Here is a 22,185-nt window from a genome sequence, read left to right as displayed (position 1 = left end):
ATCTGGCTCTCAGACAAATCTAAGACACACACAGCGATGATCACTGGATGCAGGGAGGGATGTTACCACTGCCAGCGTCCTTTGTCTGACCAAGGTGCCATCGCCTACCTATGTACTGGGGAGCATGTGCTGTGACTACCTAAGTACTGGGGTAATGTGCTATGACTACTATCTAATGGGGGCATGTGGCTACCTATTTACTAGCAGGCATGTGATGATGCTACCTATCTACTGGGGGGCATGTGCTGTGATTACCAATATACTGGGGGGGCCTGTTCTGTGGCTACCTATCCACTTGGGGGCATGTGCTGGGGATAGTTGTCTATTTGGGTGCATGTGCTGTGGCTACCTATTTACTGGGTGTCATGTGATGTGGCTACCTATCTACTGGGGGCGTGTACTGGGGCTACCTATCTACTGGGGGTCAATTATTATATTATATCTAAAGTAACATACCTACATAGCATGTATATGATGAGCATTATAAAATGTCAGAAAGATTCTATCTGTATAAAGGCAGTCCTCTACTTAAGAACACCCGACTTACAGACGACCCCTCAGTTAAAGACTGACCCCTCAGCCTACTGTTACTTCCTGTGAAGTTCTCTGAATGCTTTACTATAGTCCCAGGCTGCAATGATCAGCTGTAAGGTGTCTGTAATGAAGCTTTATTAATAATCCTTGGTCCCATCTACTTTGCCTGTAAATCGAGGACCGCCAGACAAAATAGATGGGACCAAGGATTATTAATAATGTGAATCCCTTATTAAAATTAATGGTGCTCTATAAATAAATAAATAATTTATTTCATTTCTTCTCATTCTACTTAAGGCATCATCTAATACTTGCCACAATGAACAAAGAAACCTCCGAAATTACAGAGCATGGCTTGGTGGATTGTCCTACTGCTGAAACCAAGAAGACCTCTTATCAAATGGCTTCTGACCTGAATGAGAACGACCTTACTAGAGAGCAATCTTTGACCAGGACCACAGAAATCAGCCTTCAAAATCAAGATGCCCAGGATAGCTTTAATAATAATGAAAACTGCAACCTGATGTGTGGTCAACTTAGCTGCAGGCAGAGCTGTGAAGAGGATCGTACGGTGGGGGAAAGCCTGGCCTCTGCTCCTCTGACAACCAAGGATGGTGCCTCTACTAAAGCAAAACGCGTGGCCGGAAGACGCAACAATAGAAGTAAGAAGACTCAAAATGGAAAAACCACAGGTATAAGATGTGTGAATCTAGCTTCAGCTATGTTCACAATTATCTAAGCCTTGTATGAGGAACTTTCATTCAGAATATATCCTAGCACAGTGATGATGAACCCATGGCATAGGTGCCAGAGGTGGCATTCGTAGCCTTCACTGTCGGCATTCGTGCCATCATCCCAACACAGAGTACAGGACTCGAGGCATATTCCTAGAGGGAGACTACACTGATAAACCAAATCTCTCCTACTTTTTTCAACCTCATTGGTGCCCTCTGAATGCCAATGTGAATGAAGGCTGTGACAGAGCAGGGAGCAATAAGTTACATATTAAATTGCCATGTTTGCACTTTGGGACAAATCACATTGTTTTGGTTGAAGTTTGGGCACTCAGTCTCTAAAAGGTTGTTACCATAGCCTGAGCATATATCTTTGATGTAAGGCTTGCAACTTAATCCACTTTATAGCTGTATAGCTGTGTACTTCCCAAATGACTACTGCAGCATGCTATCCTTCTCTGTGTGAATGGGAACAATTGGTGTGTGTGCTACAGGTTTTCCTGAAGCATGTGGTATATGTACAAAGAGAAATGCTATGTGAATACAGCCTAACAACCAGGTGTGGTCATTTGGGCTCCAGGTATAATTGCTCATACAAGGGCTTACCACCCACAATTTGGCTGAACATCATTCATTACTTTATAGCGATTCTGCAAGCCCAGTACAACTATGGCTCTTATGTGCTATAAGCCATGATTATTTTATTTGTTATAAATTATGGAAGCATGAGGAAAAGGACCCTTCTGTATGTGTAGATCTTCTTAAACTTCTGTCAAATTAACAATATCACTAGCATCCTCTGGTAGGGTATGAAATGTTCTGTCCAGAACTCCCTCTTTTATATGAAACCTTACTCTTTTAACAATAAAAAGTTCCCTCTATAGTCCTGTGAAGATGGCAGAGAAGAGTTCCTTTTAGAAGGAAGGAGTTTCTAAAAGCACCTCTTCTCAGGCACATTTTACTTCTCGCTGCTCTTTTTCACATGACTTTGAAGTGATTTTTTTTTATTCTAGAAATTCTAGGGAATTCTAGAAAGGACATATAATAATGTACCTGAGCGGGCTGGTAGTGTACATTTCATCTAACATTTGATTTCTCAAGTTTGGTCATCCATCTGGCTATCCTAAATAATCTCAACTGAGTGTCGCCATTGCTCCCCATTTCCTACCCTTCTCTACAATATGTAAGAGAGTAAAGAAAAGCTGGGTCTCCCCATTCCCCTCCTCCAATATCTTTCAATTTGGGGCTTGCATATGTATTCAGCCTGCACTTACTGGAGTTCTTCATTTCTCTGATGTGACCAGGATGCGGCACTGTTTTCATTTATATGAGAGTCAACGTTATGTAATGTGTCATGTTATGTTGATTATGTAGATGGCTTCAGTTTTATTGTTTTGTTTTTTTTTACATTTTATTTGCTTTTCCAAATTAAACATAACACAATAAAAAAAACAGGCACCAGCATAACTGCTATCATAACATCACAATAAGAGCATTGGGAGGGGAGTGATCCACTGTCTATGGCCCCGACCAGCAAGTCATTTTAAAGTCCCTCTCTATTTCTCTCATGTGTGACCACTGCTGTATAATTCCATATCTGTCCAATGAGGTATATGATCTTTGTATTATAATGTTGTAATTGCAAGCAAGTTTGTGAGCTACAAACACAGTGTGCCGGGGATATGCAGATTCCATAAGGTGCTGCTAAAGGCACAGTTTTGATATAAAAAATGAAGCCTAGTTCCCCACAAAAAAATGGCTGTGCCAATAAAAACCGGCCAGGTGTACATTAGCACATTTTTCTCCTTATCTGCATGGAATGGAAAAGGATTGCTAGCCACTGTGCATGGAAACCATGCCTCCCATATATGTTCTCATCCACAGACTTATTAGTATTTTCTGTCCATGACCCCTTTGCTGTATGTGGAGACTAAAAAATATGGTCAGTAGGATAGGAAGTGGTGTCTCTAGTAAGATAATATTTCAGCATTTGGAGCATCACAAAGGAAATGGCTGCAGTCATGTATATATGGGATGTGTGGTAAATATGTCATCTAAGACCATTTAGCCATTCATCTCTGCTTTACGAATGGTTATATAATGTGTCCAAATACATCCTGATACTTAATAAAAAACTATTCATACTTTCACCTAATTTGGTTCTATATACTACCGTGTGTCTCTGAAAGTAAGGCGGCATTCTAAATTATTTTTTGCCCTGAAATATGGGTTACAGCTTTTTGCTGGGTATGTCTTTTTTTCCATGAGCAAAAATCCACATTGTTTCTAAAACAAATCAACATTTATTCAAATATAATCGTATCATCATCTTTTGGAACATCATCATAAGTCTCAACCCTTCCATTGTGAATTTCTCATAATAATATTTCCATTGGACCAAATTTCTTAGGTCTAGCAATGGAACTTTCCTTATTTGAGCCCCTCTTGTGCATGTAGCAGCTGGTAGCATATTGAATCTGTCAGCTCCCTCTTCCATGCAGTTCCGTCCTCTTCCTTGTCTAAGCTGCCTTCAGCTGACCGGCTGAAAGGGGTCATGTTTTATACCGCTTTACCTTCTCTACCACCCAGAAACAGGCAATTTTACAGGTAATCTTATGCATAGGTACACAAGGCTTATAGAGCAATTCTGCAGTGTTAGGACTGACATGTCCGATAACAGAGCTCAATGTCAATGTAATGTTGCAGTGTTGTGCAGGGTTCTAGCTCCTGCTCAGCATCTCCTCTAATTGCGGACACTGTCTCTGGGGGAAGGACGCAAAGATCAGGGTCTGACATTCATGTGCCACCGAGGCTGTGTGAGTGAGGAGGTGTATAATGCATTAAGACCGGTGACTGCATGTAGACAATAAGCCCAGCTTCACACTCTGCCGATAAACCTTATGGCTAATTTATCTTTTGCTGTAATTTATCTGAATTTGCTTCCTTGTTTAGTCATCCGATGATTGTTACTATCTATTGCGAGGTGCTTAATTAAATGTGCAGGGAGGTGCTTAATAAAATGTACACGGTTACTAAAAATGACAGCAGTGAGCGTGTACACGACCTGCTGCTATGGACAGTTTTAGACAAAGTGGGGCCCCAAAATAAAACCTTGAACCTTCACATTAAGTGCTCCCTTTAGCCTTGCACAATGATGGCACTATGCAGACTGTAATATAGAGAGGTCCCCCCTCCTTTCTCCTAGAGTCCTATACAATCCCCTAGAAAATGTATGTGGATGATGTGGCAATTAATAAAATGAATACTTACCTGTCTGTTTCCACGCTGCTGCCATTTCTTCTTCTCAGAAAAAGAACAATACATTAGGTCGCGTCTCTGTCTCTGTCATTATGCACCGCTTGGGTCCCCCCTAGTGTACAGAGTGGCACAGACAAAAGGGTCTTGTACTACTGTGTAACAGCAGTTTTCAAAGATATGTTTAGTTAGTGTGGGTTAGTTTATCACCCCGGTTCCCTTTAAGGAGATATAGCTGTTTGAAGTGTGCCCCTGGGGCGTATTTTCAGTGTAGATCTGTAGCTTAAACCCTGCACTGAAAAGGCTGAAAAAAATCAATCTAGGGCTTATTTTAGGGGTAGGCCTTATATCAGCAAAACATGAATCCCCCGTATTGTAAAGCACAGTTATCATTGCTGTTTACATTTTATTTCTGTACTTAATCCTTTAGTGCTTTCAGCCTCAGCTGATTTATCGATTTCAGAAGACAGCAAGTGTGTGGATTTTGCTCATGACATGGCAAACCTTGACTCACATGTTCTCCAGGAACACAAGAATCGGAGGCAACTTCGAGATTCCCTGTTTTCCCTCATTCGAGAAGGACTTGAGCAGACTGATGGTCGAATGCTTCCTGCGTGCCTTCATCAGGTATATCAATGCAACTTGGTACATAAATGATCTCTTAGGATAAGATCATATTTGTCACCCCACAGATCAGCTGATATTAGCTTGAGGCATAAGAACTGTCTGCACCTGAAAGAAGATATTATTGTTTCTTGCTGTTTCTGATGAGGTCAGATAAGTAGTAATATAGTCCTCAAATTTATCTTACCAAAAATTTAATTTTTAATTATTAGTACATTATGATTACTTCTGTACTTGTTAGTACTCTTCATAGACTTACCGTATATACTTAAGTATAAGTCGAAAATTTGCTGAAAAACACAGACTCTGCTTATACATGAGTAAAAAAAGAGTATTGAATTTCTTTTTTTATGAATTGGGCAAACAAGTCTGGCTATATATGGGGGACAGGCTGGCTATATAATGGCGTGAGCTGGTTGACTGTATAATGGCGTGAGCTGGCAGGCTGTATACTGGGGGCAGGGGGCTGGCTGTATACTGGGGGCAGGGGGCTGGCTGTATACTGGGGGCAGGGGGCTGGCTGTATACTGGGTGAATGGTGGCTGCCTGTATACTGGGTGAATGGTGGCTGCCTGTATACTGGGTGAATGGTGGCTGCCTGTATACTGGGTGAATGGTGGCTGCCTGTATACTGGGTGAATGGTGGCTGGCTGTATACTGGGTGAATGGTGGCTGGCTGTATACTGGGTGAATGGTGGCTGGCTGTATACTGGGTGAATGGTGGCTGGCTGTATACTGGGTGAATGGTGGCTGGCTGTATACTGGGTGAATGGTGGCTGGCTGTATACTGGGTGAATGGTGGCTGGCTGTATACTGGGTGAATGGTGGCTGGCTGTATACTGGGTGAATGGTGGCTGGCTGTATACTGGGTGAATGGTGGCTGGCTGTATACTGGGTGAATGGTGGCTGGCTGTATACTGGGTGAATAGTGGGCTGGCTGTATACTGGGTGAATAGTGGGCTGGCTGTATACTGGGTGAATAGTGGGCTGGCTGTATACTGGGCCTGGCAGGCTAGATACTGGATAGGGGGGAGGCTGGCTAGCTATATATTGGGGGCAGGGGCTGGCTGCCAATATATTGGGGGCAGGGGCTGACGGTGGCAGGCATTGACCAATGGATAGGTAAGGTGTCTCCGGGATGTTTGCGGTGCCAAGTACAAAGAACAAAACCTTTATCTTATATTAAGGTTTCTTTATTGGTTTGAGCAAGACGCGTTTCAAGCCTGGACCGGGCTCTTCCTCAGTTACATGAAGCATACATTAAAATCAGTGTGTCTGGCTTATAAACCTCTCCACTTGGTGGGAAGTTAATACACAGCTGACATCGTCATGATGTCATAACGTAAATAAACACAATGGGGCACATTTATCAAACTGTCTGAAAGTCAGAATATTTTTAGTTGTCCATGGCAACCAATCACAGCCCCTCTTTAAAATATTCATGAGCACTGGTAAAATGAAAGCTGAGCTGTGATTGGTTGCCATGGACAACTAGAAATATTCTGACTTTCAGACAGCTTGATTAATCTCCCCCAATCATTAGTATTTGTCCATTGATAAAACTAATAAACAATAAAAACTTTAAAACTTAATGTTATAGCTAAAAGCGGATATAGTACACATATGGTATTAATGGCACATAGAATACCTGCACATTATCTATTAAATACCTAAAAATATCATTATTAAAAGAAATATCATACAGTCACAGCCACTGTTAATTGCCTCAAAAGTGGAAACCCGCACAGCAAATGTATACTTAAAGTATGCCTCAAGAGGCCATCACACTCTGATTGACAATATGTAACCAAAAAAAGACAAAGGGGAGTGTGTATAGGCCAAAGATATCTATATACAAATCTTTATTTATATCACAAATGGTAAACACTACAAAACATGCTTATATATTAAAAACACCTAAAACGTACAAAAGTACATGCAGTTTGACCCATGCAAATGACCACAATAGGTCTATGCATAACACATAACCCTATAAAGGCAATATATCAATAGCCTGTTTCTGCCCTGTAAAGAAGGTATCTGTAAGAGGAAGCTAATGTGGCACAGTGAAAAGTCAAAATAGGTTGTTAGTAATTCCCCTAAACAACATGCAAAATGATGTAACAGGGACCAAAACAAGAACGGCACACTCTAGAGTAAACACAGATAAGTGGGAAATATAAGGTTACCCATCCAAGTGATAGACCAGGAATGCACTCAGCACTCAGCTGCAACATTAATGGGAGGCATGTGAGTGGCTATTTTTCACCCTGGGGAGGGGCACTTATGTATATATGGCGGACCATTGACCGCCAATACAATATGGATCCCTGAGGAAGTCGCATGTAGCGACGAAACGCGTGGGGACTCTTTGCCCATATGACCCTCTGCACACGTCGCATTCCTGGTCTATCACTTGGATGGGTAACCTTATATTTCCCACTTATCTGTGTTTACTCTAGAGTGTGCCGTTCTTGTTTTGGTCCCTGTTACATCATTTTGCATGTTGTTTAGGGGAATTACTAACAACCTATTTTGACTTTTCACTGTGCCACATTAGCTTCCTCTTACAGATACCTTCTTTACAGGGCAGAAACAGGCTATTGATATATTGCCTTTATAGGGTTATGTGTTATGCATAGACCTATTGTGGTCATTTGCATGGGTCAAACTGCATGTACTTTTGTACGTTTTAGGTGTTTTTAATATATAAGCATGTTTTGTAGTGTTTACCATTTGTGATATAAATAAAGATTTGTATATAGATATCTTTGGCCTATACACACTCCCCTTTGTCTTTTTTTAGCCACTGTTAATTGTCACTATCTGATTGTTGGAAGCTGGAAATGGTAAATGTTGTAACTGTAAGGCCTCATTCACACAAATGTGTGAACGGCCATATATACGTGTAGCATACACTCCCATTCATTACAATGGGCAACACAGCCATCCATTTTAATGGCCCTATTTTGCAATGTACCGTACCATAAAACAGGAGAGATGTAAAAAATATAGTGCATATCCTATATTTATTTCCATTCCGTACACCCCATAGAATGTATAAAATATGGTTTGCATAAGTGCTGCATACAGTTGTGCACGGTATGCTAGAATATATATATGTGCAGTATTCAGGGAGACCAGAAGCAGTGGGAGGTGCATTTAGCCAGCCATTATTTGTCATCCCGCCGTATTTTATACAGATACAGTTCCATACGTGCTTAGGCCTCATTCACACGGCCGTTCAGGGAACGTATATACATTGCATATACGTCCCCCATAGGCCAGCAATTGGTGTGCAGCGCCATACGGAAGCTTTGTGGCACCGTACCGTTCCATGAAAAGATAGGACATGTCCTATCTTTTCTCGGCATACTGCGCTGTGCGCCATATATCCCTATGTAGAGGGGCGGTGTGAGCAGCGCTGCTCACCTCCGCCCCTCTCCATAGGAATACACAGCACACGGCTCCGACATGTCCTATCTTTCTACGGAACGGTACAGTGCCACACGTATGCAGCACCGTACCACTCCCGTACGGCGCTGAGAGGCCATAGAAGTGTATGGGGGACGTATATATATAGCCTAAAACCGGTGAAAAACGCTCTGTATTTACAGCCAAAATAAAGCTGTATTTACAGAACGGTGAATAAAACATATGGTCGTGTGCATGAGGCCCAACAATTGTATTTTGGCCTGTGACAATTGGATTTTCAACATTTTCCATTGTCGTGGGAACAATGATTAACAATAATGCTTCATTGCAGACACTTTTAACAACTCTTCAAAGGGACATCTCACACATGTGGTGATATAAAATATAATATATATAATTTAGCAGCAGGGGCTGCTACACAAGTTCAAGGGGCACTTAGAATTTTCTTTCTAGCCCTCATGGTTGCGGAGATATCAGTCCCAGTATCTGACCAATAGATTATAATCACACACGCTCCTACCTCTGCTTCCAGCTCTTCCTCTGACAGTGGAGAGGATTATAATAGTCAGATATCTTTACTGATATCTCAGCAACTGTGGGGTCTAGAAAGAAAATTCGAATTAGCCTCTACATTATGGTACCCTGTTTCCCCTAAAATAAGACATCCCCCAAAAATAAGACCTACCGTAGTACAAGTTTGTTCGGGCTTAGAAATATAAGGCTTCCCCTGAAAATAAGACCTAGCGGCAGTCATTGCAGGAGCTCCCCCCAAGTCATACATTAGTATTAGGAAATCTTTTAGATGCTGCAGAAGGTTGTGACATGGGGAAGAATTCATGGAAGTAAATCACTGACTGTTGTGCTGCAAATGTGATACCAGCAGCTGCCAGGATAAGAAGGGTCATTTATGGAAAGTGCTATTACTAAACATGAGAGATTGGGGGCCAATGATTCTAATAAATACAATGATTCTAAGAAATACACCATGAAATTCAGAGTTTGGAGAGTCATAAGAAGGTTAGAGAAGTTGATTTTTTTGTTCACCAATAAATGTAAATTCTTGTTCATGGAAAAATAAGACATCCCCTGAAAATAAGACCTAGTTCCTCATTAGGAACAAAAATTTATATAAGACACTGTCTTATTTTCGGGGAAACAGGGTATGTTTATCTCCACATGTGTGAGGTGGTGTAAGTTACTCTTCAAAGTTGATCCTTACAGCCTGAGGCTATAGTTCAGTAAATTATAAGCTTCCAAAGAGCATCACCAGAGGTCACAATGAACAGAGGACTTCCTGTACCAGGACCAGATATACTATCTATCATTTAACATGTATGGCGCCTTACATTGAATCTAATGTCTTGCTATATTTTTCTTCTGTAGATCGCAGAGACCTATTTTCTGGAAGAAGATTGTATCCTTTTTACTTTTAATTTATATGAAATCTAATGCAGTGGTGCATGCGAGGTTGAGCTGGACAAATTCTGGATTCTGGTAGGCACATCTTTTGGCAAACATGGTTGGGAAATTTTCAATTGCTATTGTTACCGCTGTCTGCTACTGACCAACCTTGAAATAGCAGGCTTGCTCCTTGAAAGGAATATTTAGCATTAAAGCATAACTATAATTTTGAGGAAGTTTTATTTTAGAATAATAGTAAACTTTTGTAATATACTGCATTGAGTAAAGATTTTTTTTCTCTCTTCTTCTTTCTCTTGTAAACCTTATTCCATCCTGGAAAACTTATTTGCAAGTTTTCCCAGAATCCCCTAGTGGAGCAAGGAATACTCTTAATTACTGACCCTAGTCAAAACCCTCTGACTCCAGTTCCCTACATTATACTGAAGACACCCAACCAGGTCTTCTGGAATAGATATACTGGCAAATTTGACAGCACAAGAAGCCAAGAGTCAGTGCTAAATCATCGATTGACACCTCATTCAGGCTGTCAGTCTGTGACATTACCCTTCTGTCTCATAAATACAAAGTAGCTGGATATATGTAAATTGGTAAAATACTAGATAAACCAACAATTTAATTTAGATGTTTAGGTGATACATTTGAAAGAAGCTTTTTCTCATAGCCACATCCCCTCCCCTCCCCTGCCATCCTCACTGTTCTATCATTTCTACTGCCAAAACTGAGTGATTCTTGACTGCTCAATCAGATGAGAAAGCAATGCAATTCATCCAGCTAGAACGGGTCTATCACGAGCAGTTACTTGCAAATCTGTCCGCTATCCAGGAGCAATGGGGTGAGTAGATGATTACTATATACATCTTTTTCCTTGACACTTAGTATGCATTAATTAGATGTTGCTTATGCAAGAATGGCTCATGTGGATCTATACATTGTGTTATTCAATAAAATTCTCTCTGGATGCCTAGCTACACTGAGCCTCCATGTATCATCTTGTGTCAGTCCTGTATAATTGAAAACAACATAAGATTCCATAACATAGGTAATAATAACATTATCTCATGGGTCCCATCTCGCACATTGCTCAGTGTACCACCAGAGTAAGCTTTTGAATGGAGCAGCCGTCAAGCATGAGACTGATTGTGACAATTGAATACAGTACTAACCTGTTTCTAAACGGCCCCAATCGAAGAGAGGGGCAGCAGACTAAATGTCAGATAGCTACATATTTAATCTTGATGGATATTATTGTGTCTGAGAAGTGTAACGGTATAAAGCAATTATTCCAGGAATCCTGCATGTCCAGGGGAGGTGTTTAAAAAAAAAAGAAAAAGAAAGTTACCTGGCTGAAGGTTCCAATGAAAATGTCAACGGTCATAGGGCTGCCGGGAGATAGAACGAGTGTACTTTGAACCGAAAAACCACTGGGACCCTTTTTTCCCCCTTAACCCGTCCTAACTCATAGGGAGTTTTCCTGGAATCCTAGAAATCATTGCTTTCATTAGGGGGTATAGATAATAATGCTAAAATTCTGCAATTTCGTTATATAGAAACAAAATGGAAGACAGCCGGATGTACATCAGTGCAGCTACCACAGAACTCTGAGAATGGTCTGAGCTGCCAAGAAATAGAAACACTTTTTAATATGTGTGGATCTCATCAAGAGTAAGTACACTTCAAAATTGTATATATGTGTAAAGAAGTATGTTAATGGCTTTTACTTTTTTTGTCCTTTTAATGGTAGTTTAGCAAATATTCCCTGAATGCCAAATACATCCATTGAAAAATAACAAAATACTGTTATATTTAAAGTAGAAAAACTTTTTCCTAGCTCTGCACTAAGCCAAAATAAGAAATTATCTAATTTACACTCATTGGCTATTTGCAGCTAGCAGGCTGGAAGCTAGCAGTACCTTATCTCTCTGACTGTCTATGTGGGGGTTGGTTGCCATGTGAATCCGTAGCTGGGGGGAGGAGTTACTGGCACATGCACACTCTTGAACAGTAAAAGCTCCAGGCAGTTCTAGGACCTGCCGTGATGTCATTAAGCATGTGACCGATCACATGTTTCAGGTCATCCAATCAAATACCAGGAATGGTATGTAGCAGAGCTGTTTGTGTTTGGAGATAGTAGAGGTGTGTGTGTATGTAACTGTGAGGGCAAAAATAAAGACCAAGCTCAGGCTCCCCATCAGTTCTAATGAATGGTATCAGATCCTGCACAATACAGCACAGTGTATATACAGGGAAACCTCTTTGAGCCCATCTCTTTGTACAGGAAGGTGGTGATCTGCAGATAGGAGGCAGCTTCCATAGAGTATAATGAAAAAAAAAATCAGTGATTTAATTAAAAAAAAAAAAGTCTTTTAGGGAGGAGAGAGGTGGTATTCTGGAGAGATTTTACTGTGTGTATACATATATGTACACATACTTTTTAATCCTATGTAGGTGTTTTATTGTTTAGGTGGACATGTTTTGGGGTGCGTTCACACGTGGCAGTAATGCATGCGTTTTCAAATGCATCAGAACAGCTGAGAAAAGGAGATTTGCCTGATTACATAGCTGCTAACATTGTTTAAATAAACGCATGCATGTTGCAAGTGCAATGTTAACAGCTATGTAATCGGGCAAATGTCCTCCTTTCAGCTGTTATAATGCGTTTGAAAATGCTGGCGTTAATGCCATGTGTGAACCCACCCTTAATATATATTTTTCTTTGTGATATAGTAGATTACAGCATGATGCAAAGCTCCAGTGCTCTGTGTCTTCCATGCCTTGCTCTGCATTAGATCTCTGTACAAGCCATATATACTCGTGTATAAGCCGAGTTTTTCAGCACAAAAAATGTGCTGAAAAACCTCAACTCGGCTTATACACGAGTCAAGTAAAAAATAAAAACCTTAATACTCACCCTCCGGTGTCCGGAGTGCTGGCGCAGGTCCCGGGCTTCGGTCCCGGTGGCTCCTCTTCTCTCTTCTGTAGCCGGGGGGCTACATGGGGGCTGGCTGTATACTACATGGGGGCTGGCTAGCTGTATACTGCACCCTCGGCTTATACTCGAGTCAATAGGTTTTCCCAGTTTTTGGTGGTAAAATTAGGGGTCTCGGCTTATACTCGGGTCGGCTTATACTCGAGTATATACAGTAACACTGATTCTGTGTCCTGATTGGCTGGTTTTGCGCATGCTCTGAGTGCTATTGGCATCACTGCCTGTAGCTGATGTCACGACCAGGAAGTCCCGCCCACTTCAGGAAAAGCAGAGAGAATTTTACCGATAGCCTCATATACCTCCTATATCTCAGCATAGGAGGGAGCAAGAACCACGATACAGGTATTGTATTGGAATTGTTAGGCTCTCTCCAGCCGTGCTAAAACTATTTTTTTGTCAAGTAACTTTACAGTTACATTTTAAGGTTACGTGAGATCAGCCCTTGAATATGTGGTGCATAGACCTGAGTGAAGTTGCCCCCACCCCACCTTGTTCAAATCTACCAAAATTGGTGTAAACCGTTTGGGCTACATTTGTGCTGTTTTGTGCAGCAGAAACTTTAGTTTGTGCCGCTATCGTTTTTAAGATATTAATAAAAGTTTCCATGTTGTTTGATTTAAGCAACACAAACGTAGTACAAACGTTTGACACCAATTTTGTAAGATTTGAACAAGGTGGGGAGCCCAACTTCACTAGATTGTACTTATATTTACTAGATGTATATTAAGGATATGTTGGCACTTGGTGCAATGTTACTGAAAACTACATCAAGATACAGGCTTACTGTAGGACAACAGTTTGAGGTTAAATCACCTCTGTACTGATATTATCGTGGTCTATAAGTAAGTGAAGTAATAATATTAGTTGCTTTGTGACACCAGCACCTGCCCAGGGGTTGTATATATAAGGTAGCAAGTACACTGTTAATTCTTATAGTTCGTGTATAGGAGCAAGAAAAGTAAAAAGGTTTTTATTACTAGAGGAGTGGGTCAGAGCATTGGTAAGTAAGTGTGCATTGACAAGTGTCTATAGCAGACCTACTGTACTACAATTTGCTGACAAATGTAATCAAAGCTGTGCTAGAAAGTAGTCGAGACACACAATTAGCATTGTTACCTTTGAGGAGTATGTCCATCCTGACCCGTCCGCCCCTGAAAGTAAGTATAATGGGTACATGAGCCTAGGATTTCTACATTACATGCTCAGTTCTTTTCACTCCAACTGCAAAGCAATGTTTATACTTAGTGGATAATAGCTTATGGAGGACAGATGTAACTGCATGGCGTCCTTTCCCGCCCTCAGTGATGCCTCTGTCCATATAAGGACAGTTAAGGCACTCAGGAGACACAACCATCGCTTAAAGGGGGATGGGACAGAACAGGAGGACATGTCCTTGCCCTCCGTTGAAAGGATACGTAAAGAATCCACCTGACGTATTCTTACAGCTCTATAGCTTGGTCGCGGTGCGGTGACACACTTTGTACCCCAATGAAATAGACCTCTATGAGGGCAGACAATTTGTACAGCTAGTTCACGGTCCCCAATAGAGCTGTGTGCATGGGGCCAAGGTATAGGGGCAGATTTACTTACATGGTCCATTTGCGATCCAGCGGCATGTTTAAATGCAGCGTTTTTTCCGAGTCCGTCGGGTTTTTTCATGCCCATTGAACCCCTTCCCCCCCCCCCCCCGATTTCCGACGCGTGCATGCCGGTGCCGATGCGCCACAATCCGATCGCTTGCGTCAAAATCCCGGGGCAATACAGGGAAAATCGGCGCAAAACAGAAAAATTTGGTTAATCTGTCGCAAAAACGCGAATCGGCCCCTTAGTTAATGACCCCCATTGTGTCATATAGACTGTAGTCCACACTTATCCAGCCAGAGCTCAAGATCTAGTAGTAACCTGTACTCTGATTGGATTAGTGCTGTTTACAATGTATATAACACAGCACATTAGGGAGCACTATTTGTATATTGAAAGCAGGACAACATATTTAAAGAGAACCCGTCATGTTTAGGAGAGATACAACAGCTCCAGGCAGCCATGTTACAGCAGAACATGTCAGATTCATGTGTAGCTGATGTCTGTGTCTCTCTCCTGTATATTAGGAGGAAGCAGCATGTCAGCAGATGACATACACACACTAGCCATGCTTTACTATACATTACACACAGACATGAGCAGGGAGAGGGGAGGGGTAACAGGGGTGACATCACTGCCTCTGATCATGTGACCAGCCTCACTTACATGATAAAGAATAGATGATTTTACAATGAATAATGTATGAAATAACTAGATAAAGGCTGGGATGGGATCCTTGTGAGCTGCTCCAACAGGTAGTGGTGACAGGAATAGTGGCAGAGACCTGATGATAGGTGTCCTTTAAATATGTTTTGATTTCAAATACGGTATCTACAATGTTTATTGAAAAATACTTACAATGTTTGCAATTAACAAATATAAACAACACAAACATTAATTTATGTAAAAACGTTATGAAATCAGTGGTTACTCATAAATCTGAAATGTTAAATGTGATCTCAAAATTAATATGTTGTCTTCATGGATGGAAAGGTTTTTTTTTTTTGTGGGGAGAAACAAATAACACAAGACAATTTTACAGTGTACACCCCAGATGGTAAATTGAGAATGTGTAGTATCTGTCCCAGTTACTGTGCAATGTTCTAAGTGCAGACTAGAAAATCCAATGATTAATGTTTGTATCTTTTCTCCCCCCTACAGCCCTCAGGCCTCAAATTGGGAGGTAAGTGCACTTCTCCTTTGCCTTCTATTTTCAAGTTACTTGTCCATTCGTGTTTTTTTTGACAGAATTTCCTTTTTTTATTTGTGTTCTAGTTCCCTACTTCAGACAAAATTCAAAGCTTCAATCAATTACAGGGATCAGATGTACATGATGTAGATGGCGAATGTCCAGGTATGTATACATTTTACCTATAACTTGTTGCAGTAACAAGTGTTATTCTGCAGATGAACAATAGGTGTGGCAGTAGTGTGAATGGACTAACCCTGTTGTAATTGTGTTTTTCTCTTTAAAAAAAAATGCATGTTACCTCATTGTGTACTGAAAATGTTCACTTTCGTTATCAATTCCTTACTGTTTTCGAGATCTTGGATTTCTTTCCGAGCCTCCTTTGTTTACTTTCAGTGGATACAATTTTTTTGTTATGTTCCTGTGATGGCTCTAATAATTGTTCGCACACCACACACAATGCCAGAACACACATTTTCTTTTTGTACCACTGGAATTTAGGAATGACCATTCCATTTCATATGTGACTTGGATGGTATACAAGAGCTTACTGAGCCAGGACATGACTCTGCAAGTGATTGTGCACAGCAGTCCATGTTCTTGTGAGATAAACCTATGAGAGGCCAGGGGGCAATGGCAGATCTTCAGATAGCGGATATAGGTGGACGGCCGGGCCTTCGGCTTCCCAGGGGTCTACATCCACCCATACTCGGGCTCTATATGAAGATTGTCTGGTTTAAAAAAAAACTGCTATACAGGCAGTCCCCAGATTATGTACAAGATGGGTTCAGTAGGTTTGTTAATAAGTTAAATTTGTATGTAAGTTGGAACTGTATATTTTATAATTGTAACTCCAGACAAAAAATTTTTGGTCTCTGTGACCAAAGATAACTCTTACAGCTGAATTTTGTAGTCTTCGACTAAAGATCAGTAAATTTCCAACATCCAAAGGTCCATTTGTAACTAGGGGTCGCCTGTAAGTCAGGTTTTTCTTAAGTAGGGGACCTCCTGTACTCTCCTTTCAGCTTCATCTACCCAGCCCAGCAGCTGTGGCTTTTCCTTTTCCTCCTCACAGTCATACACTATGACGTGGTGGGTAGAAGGCCACAAGAGGAGAAGGGGGGCTCTGCTGTGGACATTTCATTTAAGGTGGGCCAGTACGGGCTGTGGTGGTGTCGTGGGGCGGGGGAAATTAGGCCTTGGGGCACAAGGTTGGTATGGACGCTGGGGGGCCCTAGATGTGTGAACAGCACAGGGACCATGGGACACTTAATCCACCACTGCCAGGGGGGTCTTGATTCTAGAATCCAAGATTAGGTGTTGTGATGGTGTCTTATCCCCTGGATAAAATAAAACTTTACTCAACAAACTCGCTGAACTAAGTGCAACATATGAAAAAGAGATCCTATAACTTCACAAAAAAGGAAATACACTTTATACCACTGCAGAGGACTTGTAATCCCGATGATCATCCACTAAATTGAAATAAATACAGACGGTCCCCTACTTAAGAACACTCGACTTACATACGACCCCTAGTTACAAACGGACCACTGGATATTGGTAATTTATTGTACTTTAGTCCTAGGCTACAATAAACATCTAAAACTGTTATCACAGGTCTCTGTAATGAAGATTTAGTGTTAATCTTGGTTCTTATGACAACCCAACATTTTTAAAATCCAATTGTCACAGAGACCAAAAAAGTTATGGCTGGTATTACAATGATAAAATATACAGTTCCGACTTACATACAAATTCAACTTAAGAACAAACCTACAGACCCTATCTTGTATGTAACCCGGGGACTGCCTGTAAATAAATAAATTGACCACATTTATTTATGATCTGTTGGTACTGTGAGGTGACCTGGAAAGAGTAACAGAGAAGGGCAGGGTTTAGGATTAGTTGTTCTCTTCCAAATCCATTTCTATCTCTGGACCTTTTAGTACTGGTCTATAATGGGTAGAATATTTCCCAGGAATTTTAGTGACCAGGTTACAACCAGGTCTCTATTATAAAGGTCACAGCTAGGAAGCCTTACTGAGCATCCCATCAGATTAGACTTACTATCCCCCGATAACTCCTTGGACAGAACACCAAGTGCAATATGATAGCAGCAGTCTCTTCCAGGCAGGCTATTTGCAGATGCCTGTTAATGTTATTGAGAGTTAGAAACGATCTATATCTATGCCTTTCTGAAAGTGGAAATTAAGACTTGGCTTTTATTGATTTTTATTCATCCAAGCGAAATCATTTTAATGCTCAAAGCAAATCTGGATATAGAAGCAGATAACACAGTGCAGATATAATAAAGCTGCGTGGGAAACCCCAGAAAAAAAGTCTGCTCTCAAGGAACCCCATCTCCATTCCTATAGCAAAGAAACTTGGTTTGTGTGCAGGTACAGGTGGTCCCCTACTTAAGAACACCCAACTTACAGACGACCCCCGAGTTACAGAGGGACCCCTCTGCCCAATGTGATTTATGGATGCTTACTATAGTCCCAGGCTGCAATTATCAGCTGTAAAGTGTCTGTATTGAAGCTTTATTGATAATCCTTAGTCCTATTACAGCAAAAAATTTTGAAAATCCAATTGTCACTGGGACAAAAAAAATTTGTTTGGAACTACAATGATACAGTTCCGACTTGCATACAACTTAAGTACAAACCCAAGGAACCTATCTTGTATGTAACCCGGGGACTCCCTGTATCTGTATTTGGCACAGATTTATTTACATACAACTCTGCATATCTTTTATTAAAGTACACATAAATATCACACAATTGTGACAAACTATATAAATAATCTCACAATGAATGTAACAAAAGTTATGACTTCAGATATCATTTTCACGTTTTAAACCCATTTTGGATTATTGGTCACAGTTAACATTATATTATATAACACTGTATACCAGGACATCAGGAAATATCATTCAGCCTCTCCCTGGGGGTTTGTGTCATACTAACTGATGTACTAAGGACCAACAGTTTCGTAAGTAATAAAAACACATTTATAGTAATCAATACTAATACATCAAATCTACCCTAAAATTTATATCTTTATGGGTTATTTTATCAAGATTAAAAATTGGGAATCGTTCCCTCTGAATAGAGCAGTGGGACAATTTCCACCTCTCAAATGCCTGTGTAACCCTCTCAGTTCCTAATACCCTTGATTTACTAGCATCACATGTAGTGAACCTCATGGAAATGATTGAGGAAATAGTGAGTAATATCAGAACTTGTTTCTACCTTGTAGTTTGAAATTGTATGTGTGCTAGAGGGTACACTATGTCATTCCAGGCTATTACATAATGATTGAGGACAAGGTAATCAATGCAGGCAGAGGCTTGCCTCCAACAATGATGTGTTCATTATCCAGAGTTTTCCACATTCAGAACATTAAATTATTCATAGCGCTAAAGAAAATATGGAATTTTGTAATGTACTTTGTAGATTTAGTGCTTGGACCTTTTAGGCTTCTGGATGTTGGTTTCCAATTAACTAATAACTAACAGAAATCTTAAATTGATAAATAAATGCACAGAAAGTGTTAAATCCTCCTAGTTTAAATGAAATAAGCATTTTCCATACAGGTCTAGAGACCACAAATTTGTAAACTTTTGTTGTTTTTTTTTTTTTAATTTATTTGAGGATTTATTTTTTACTTTTTCTCTAATTTACCTTACTGACAGACCGCCTCTGGCAGTGTTTAATAGTTATGTGTTAAGGAGAGACCTGGGAGCCATTATAAGGCCCCCAGCTGTCGTGCTAAGAAGACACATCCCAGTGAGCATGATGCAGGGTGTCTGCAGAGTTGGGCCTGGCTGCCCATTAACATGTTCAACCAGTGGTAACTGACCCATATGTTTGTCAGAACCTACAAAATTATTACATTGCATTTTAAGTTTTTACATCATACAGAAATAGGACTTCTGACACTGCATTATCACTAATTGACTAGCATGAGAATTATGATGTGATAAGGCAGCACGGTGAGGGGAATTGGTTAAAGGACACCTGTCATCAGGTCTGTGTCACTATTTCTGTCACCACTACCTGTTGGAGCAGCTCACAAGGATCCCATCCCAGCCTTTATCTAGTTATTTCATACATTAATCATTATAAAATCATCTATTCTTTATTATGTAAATGAGGCAGGTCACATGGTCAGAGGCAGTGATGTCACCCCTGTTACCCCTCTCCTCTCCTCCCGCTGCTCATGTCTGTGTGTAATGTATAGTAAAGCATTGCTAGTGTCTGTGCTGCATCTGCTGACATGCTGCATCCACCTAATACACAGAGACACAGACATCAGCTACACAAGTACCTGGCATGTTCTGCTATAACGTGGCTGCATCCTGGAGCTGTTGTATCTTTCACATACACATACACATGCACACACAGGCTGCAGGGGGCGTGGCCACCAACAAGCACATGGAGCAGCCATTACATGGAGCAGCTGTCAGTCACTGGGGGTGTGGCTGTGCCTCCCACTCATGAATAAGCTGGACAGCTTGAATATGCTAATGACTCATTGGACATTTCACACAGCTTTAGGACCTCATTGCTTAAGTATACAGGCATGTAGAGGGACAATGAAGCGATAGAGGTGCTTTCTAATGGCAGTTTATGAAAATATATTTAGTTTAGGGGGTTATTTTGCATGACGGGTTCTCTTTAACTAGTTGTGAGGAACAGGAGCAGCATTCATCAAGCAATATTTATCTGGCAGTTCTGGAAACCTACTGGCTGACATCAGAAAATCAGACACGTCTGTCACACCTTCTAGGACACTATTTAGGGCAATGAGTGAATGACTAGATAAGGCTTCTTCTCGTCCATGCTTTTTTTTTTACCCTTTCACATGTTAAAAATTGCTTTCTTTTTGGATTAAATGAACAGCATGCAACAAGTTCAGAGAGGTGCTGGAGCCCATTTTAGTGGGGGTGGCCCAATTCTGCACTTTAAATTTTATGTCTTATCCATCTTGCATTGGTTAGCAGATGAAATTACAGGATAATTGTGTACGATTAGATCTGTCGCTGGTGCAAGACAGACTCCAGCGTCTTCTGCAATTTGGAAGGTCCTATGCACCAGGATTAGACCGTTTAGCAGCACGGAGCACTGCCTAAGGGCTTTTCAGTGGTTCTTCAGTGAATCACAAATCGTACTAGTTCATGTTTCACAGAAATCTGTGGGAGCCCTACCACACATTTATTCCCACTGTGCTCCTCCCTTTTTTCCATAAGTTTGGTTACCATTGGAAAAAGGACAAAGTGGCAACATGCACCCCCCACAAAATTTAGATTATTAGTAGTTCTTTTAATGAATGCCCCCAATGTATTGTCTACTTTTATCTGTTCTTAAATAAATTTAGTTGTTTGCTAATTGTTGAATGAAGCCATGAAATCTCTACACCTCTTAATTATAGAGCGAATAATCATTGTTAAGCTATTTGTATTACCTTATTCCACAACATGAAGCATCAATTTATTTGTTACTATCTCTTGTGCTCAGCAACTGCTTTTGCTTGCTAACACCATGACTACACTGGATACAAAGTCAGAAACAGCAGCTGGTGTTTTCTTCCTAATCCTAAAAAGATCAACATTAATCACGCAGGTTCCATGCCCTGAGCTCCCTCTACACTAGTGCTACAGGCTCTTGTTTCTGCTAGGATTGGGGCAGCAAGTCATGTGTCTTGTGTCTGGACCCCTTGACTTGCTTGAAAATGTATCCTGAATACAAAAGGGGTTGGCAATAACAGGATTGTGTTGGTATTTGTTAATGTCACAACGATAATCTTTGCCGTCAAGGCACTGGCCCTATGATACATTGAGATTGAGGCATCAGAATGTATTGAGCCATATGCCCAGCCTTCTGCCTTCCCTGTTTACTCCAGATGAACTCTATAGGTGATCCTGATCAATCATGTTCTAGCAGACATAGGTTGGATCTCCGCAGAATTGTTGCTACTGCACCTGTGTTTACCTGTGGAATATGTCTTTGTGTCCCTCTGTCTCAGTTCTGGTGTCAGCTGGTAAGTATCAGTCAAATGCTGTGTTGCTGAATTGAAGGTGAACCTGTTAGGTAATTTGTGCTCCCCTATCTTGGAAGCTCTTTGATATAACAGTTTAACAGGACTCCTAGAAGAGGCAGTCAGGGTCCTATTTAGCAGTCCTACACACATGGATTTGACAGTCCCTGGATAGATCTCCTTACAGAGCTGAATCATCAAGGGAGTTATGTTCTAGGTATGGAAAAAGTTAATCGTTGGTCTTCTATCTATGTGAAGTGGAGGGACCTCAAAAGGCTTTCGGCTGATCGCCGCAGGAGGAAAAGTAGAAAAGACAATGTGAAGCTGCTTTGCTTAATGAAGTATATTGCAAAGTTTACTTTTATCACCTGCTCTATTCA

At 40.8% G+C, this 22,185-nt stretch overlaps 1 protein-coding gene across 1 annotated transcript in view; it reads left to right on the top strand.

Annotated features, from left to right (window-relative positions):
- The window catches only part of CNST (consortin, connexin sorting protein), a 64,149-nt gene that overhangs the window by 20,402 nt on the left and 21,562 nt on the right, over window positions 1–22,185 (top strand). Inside the window, exons 2-8 of the mRNA XM_072141187.1 lie at window positions 832–1,226; window positions 4,954–5,150; window positions 9,966–9,996; window positions 10,750–10,836; window positions 11,552–11,666; window positions 15,733–15,754; window positions 15,847–15,925. Coding sequence (XP_071997288.1) covers window positions 854–1,226; window positions 4,954–5,150; window positions 9,966–9,996; window positions 10,750–10,836; window positions 11,552–11,666; window positions 15,733–15,754; window positions 15,847–15,925 — 904 coding nt within the window. The 5' untranslated portion in view covers window positions 832–853. The remainder of the gene's footprint in view (window positions 1–831; window positions 1,227–4,953; window positions 5,151–9,965; window positions 9,997–10,749; window positions 10,837–11,551; window positions 11,667–15,732; window positions 15,755–15,846; window positions 15,926–22,185) is intronic.

The sequence above is a fragment of the Engystomops pustulosus genome, chromosome 3 (assembly GCF_040894005.1).
Source record: "Engystomops pustulosus chromosome 3, aEngPut4.maternal, whole genome shotgun sequence".
Lineage (NCBI taxonomy): Eukaryota > Metazoa > Chordata > Amphibia > Anura > Leptodactylidae > Engystomops > Engystomops pustulosus.
The sequence above is the reverse complement of the archived record's forward strand: the minus strand, read 5'-3'. Positions and strand labels throughout refer to the sequence as shown.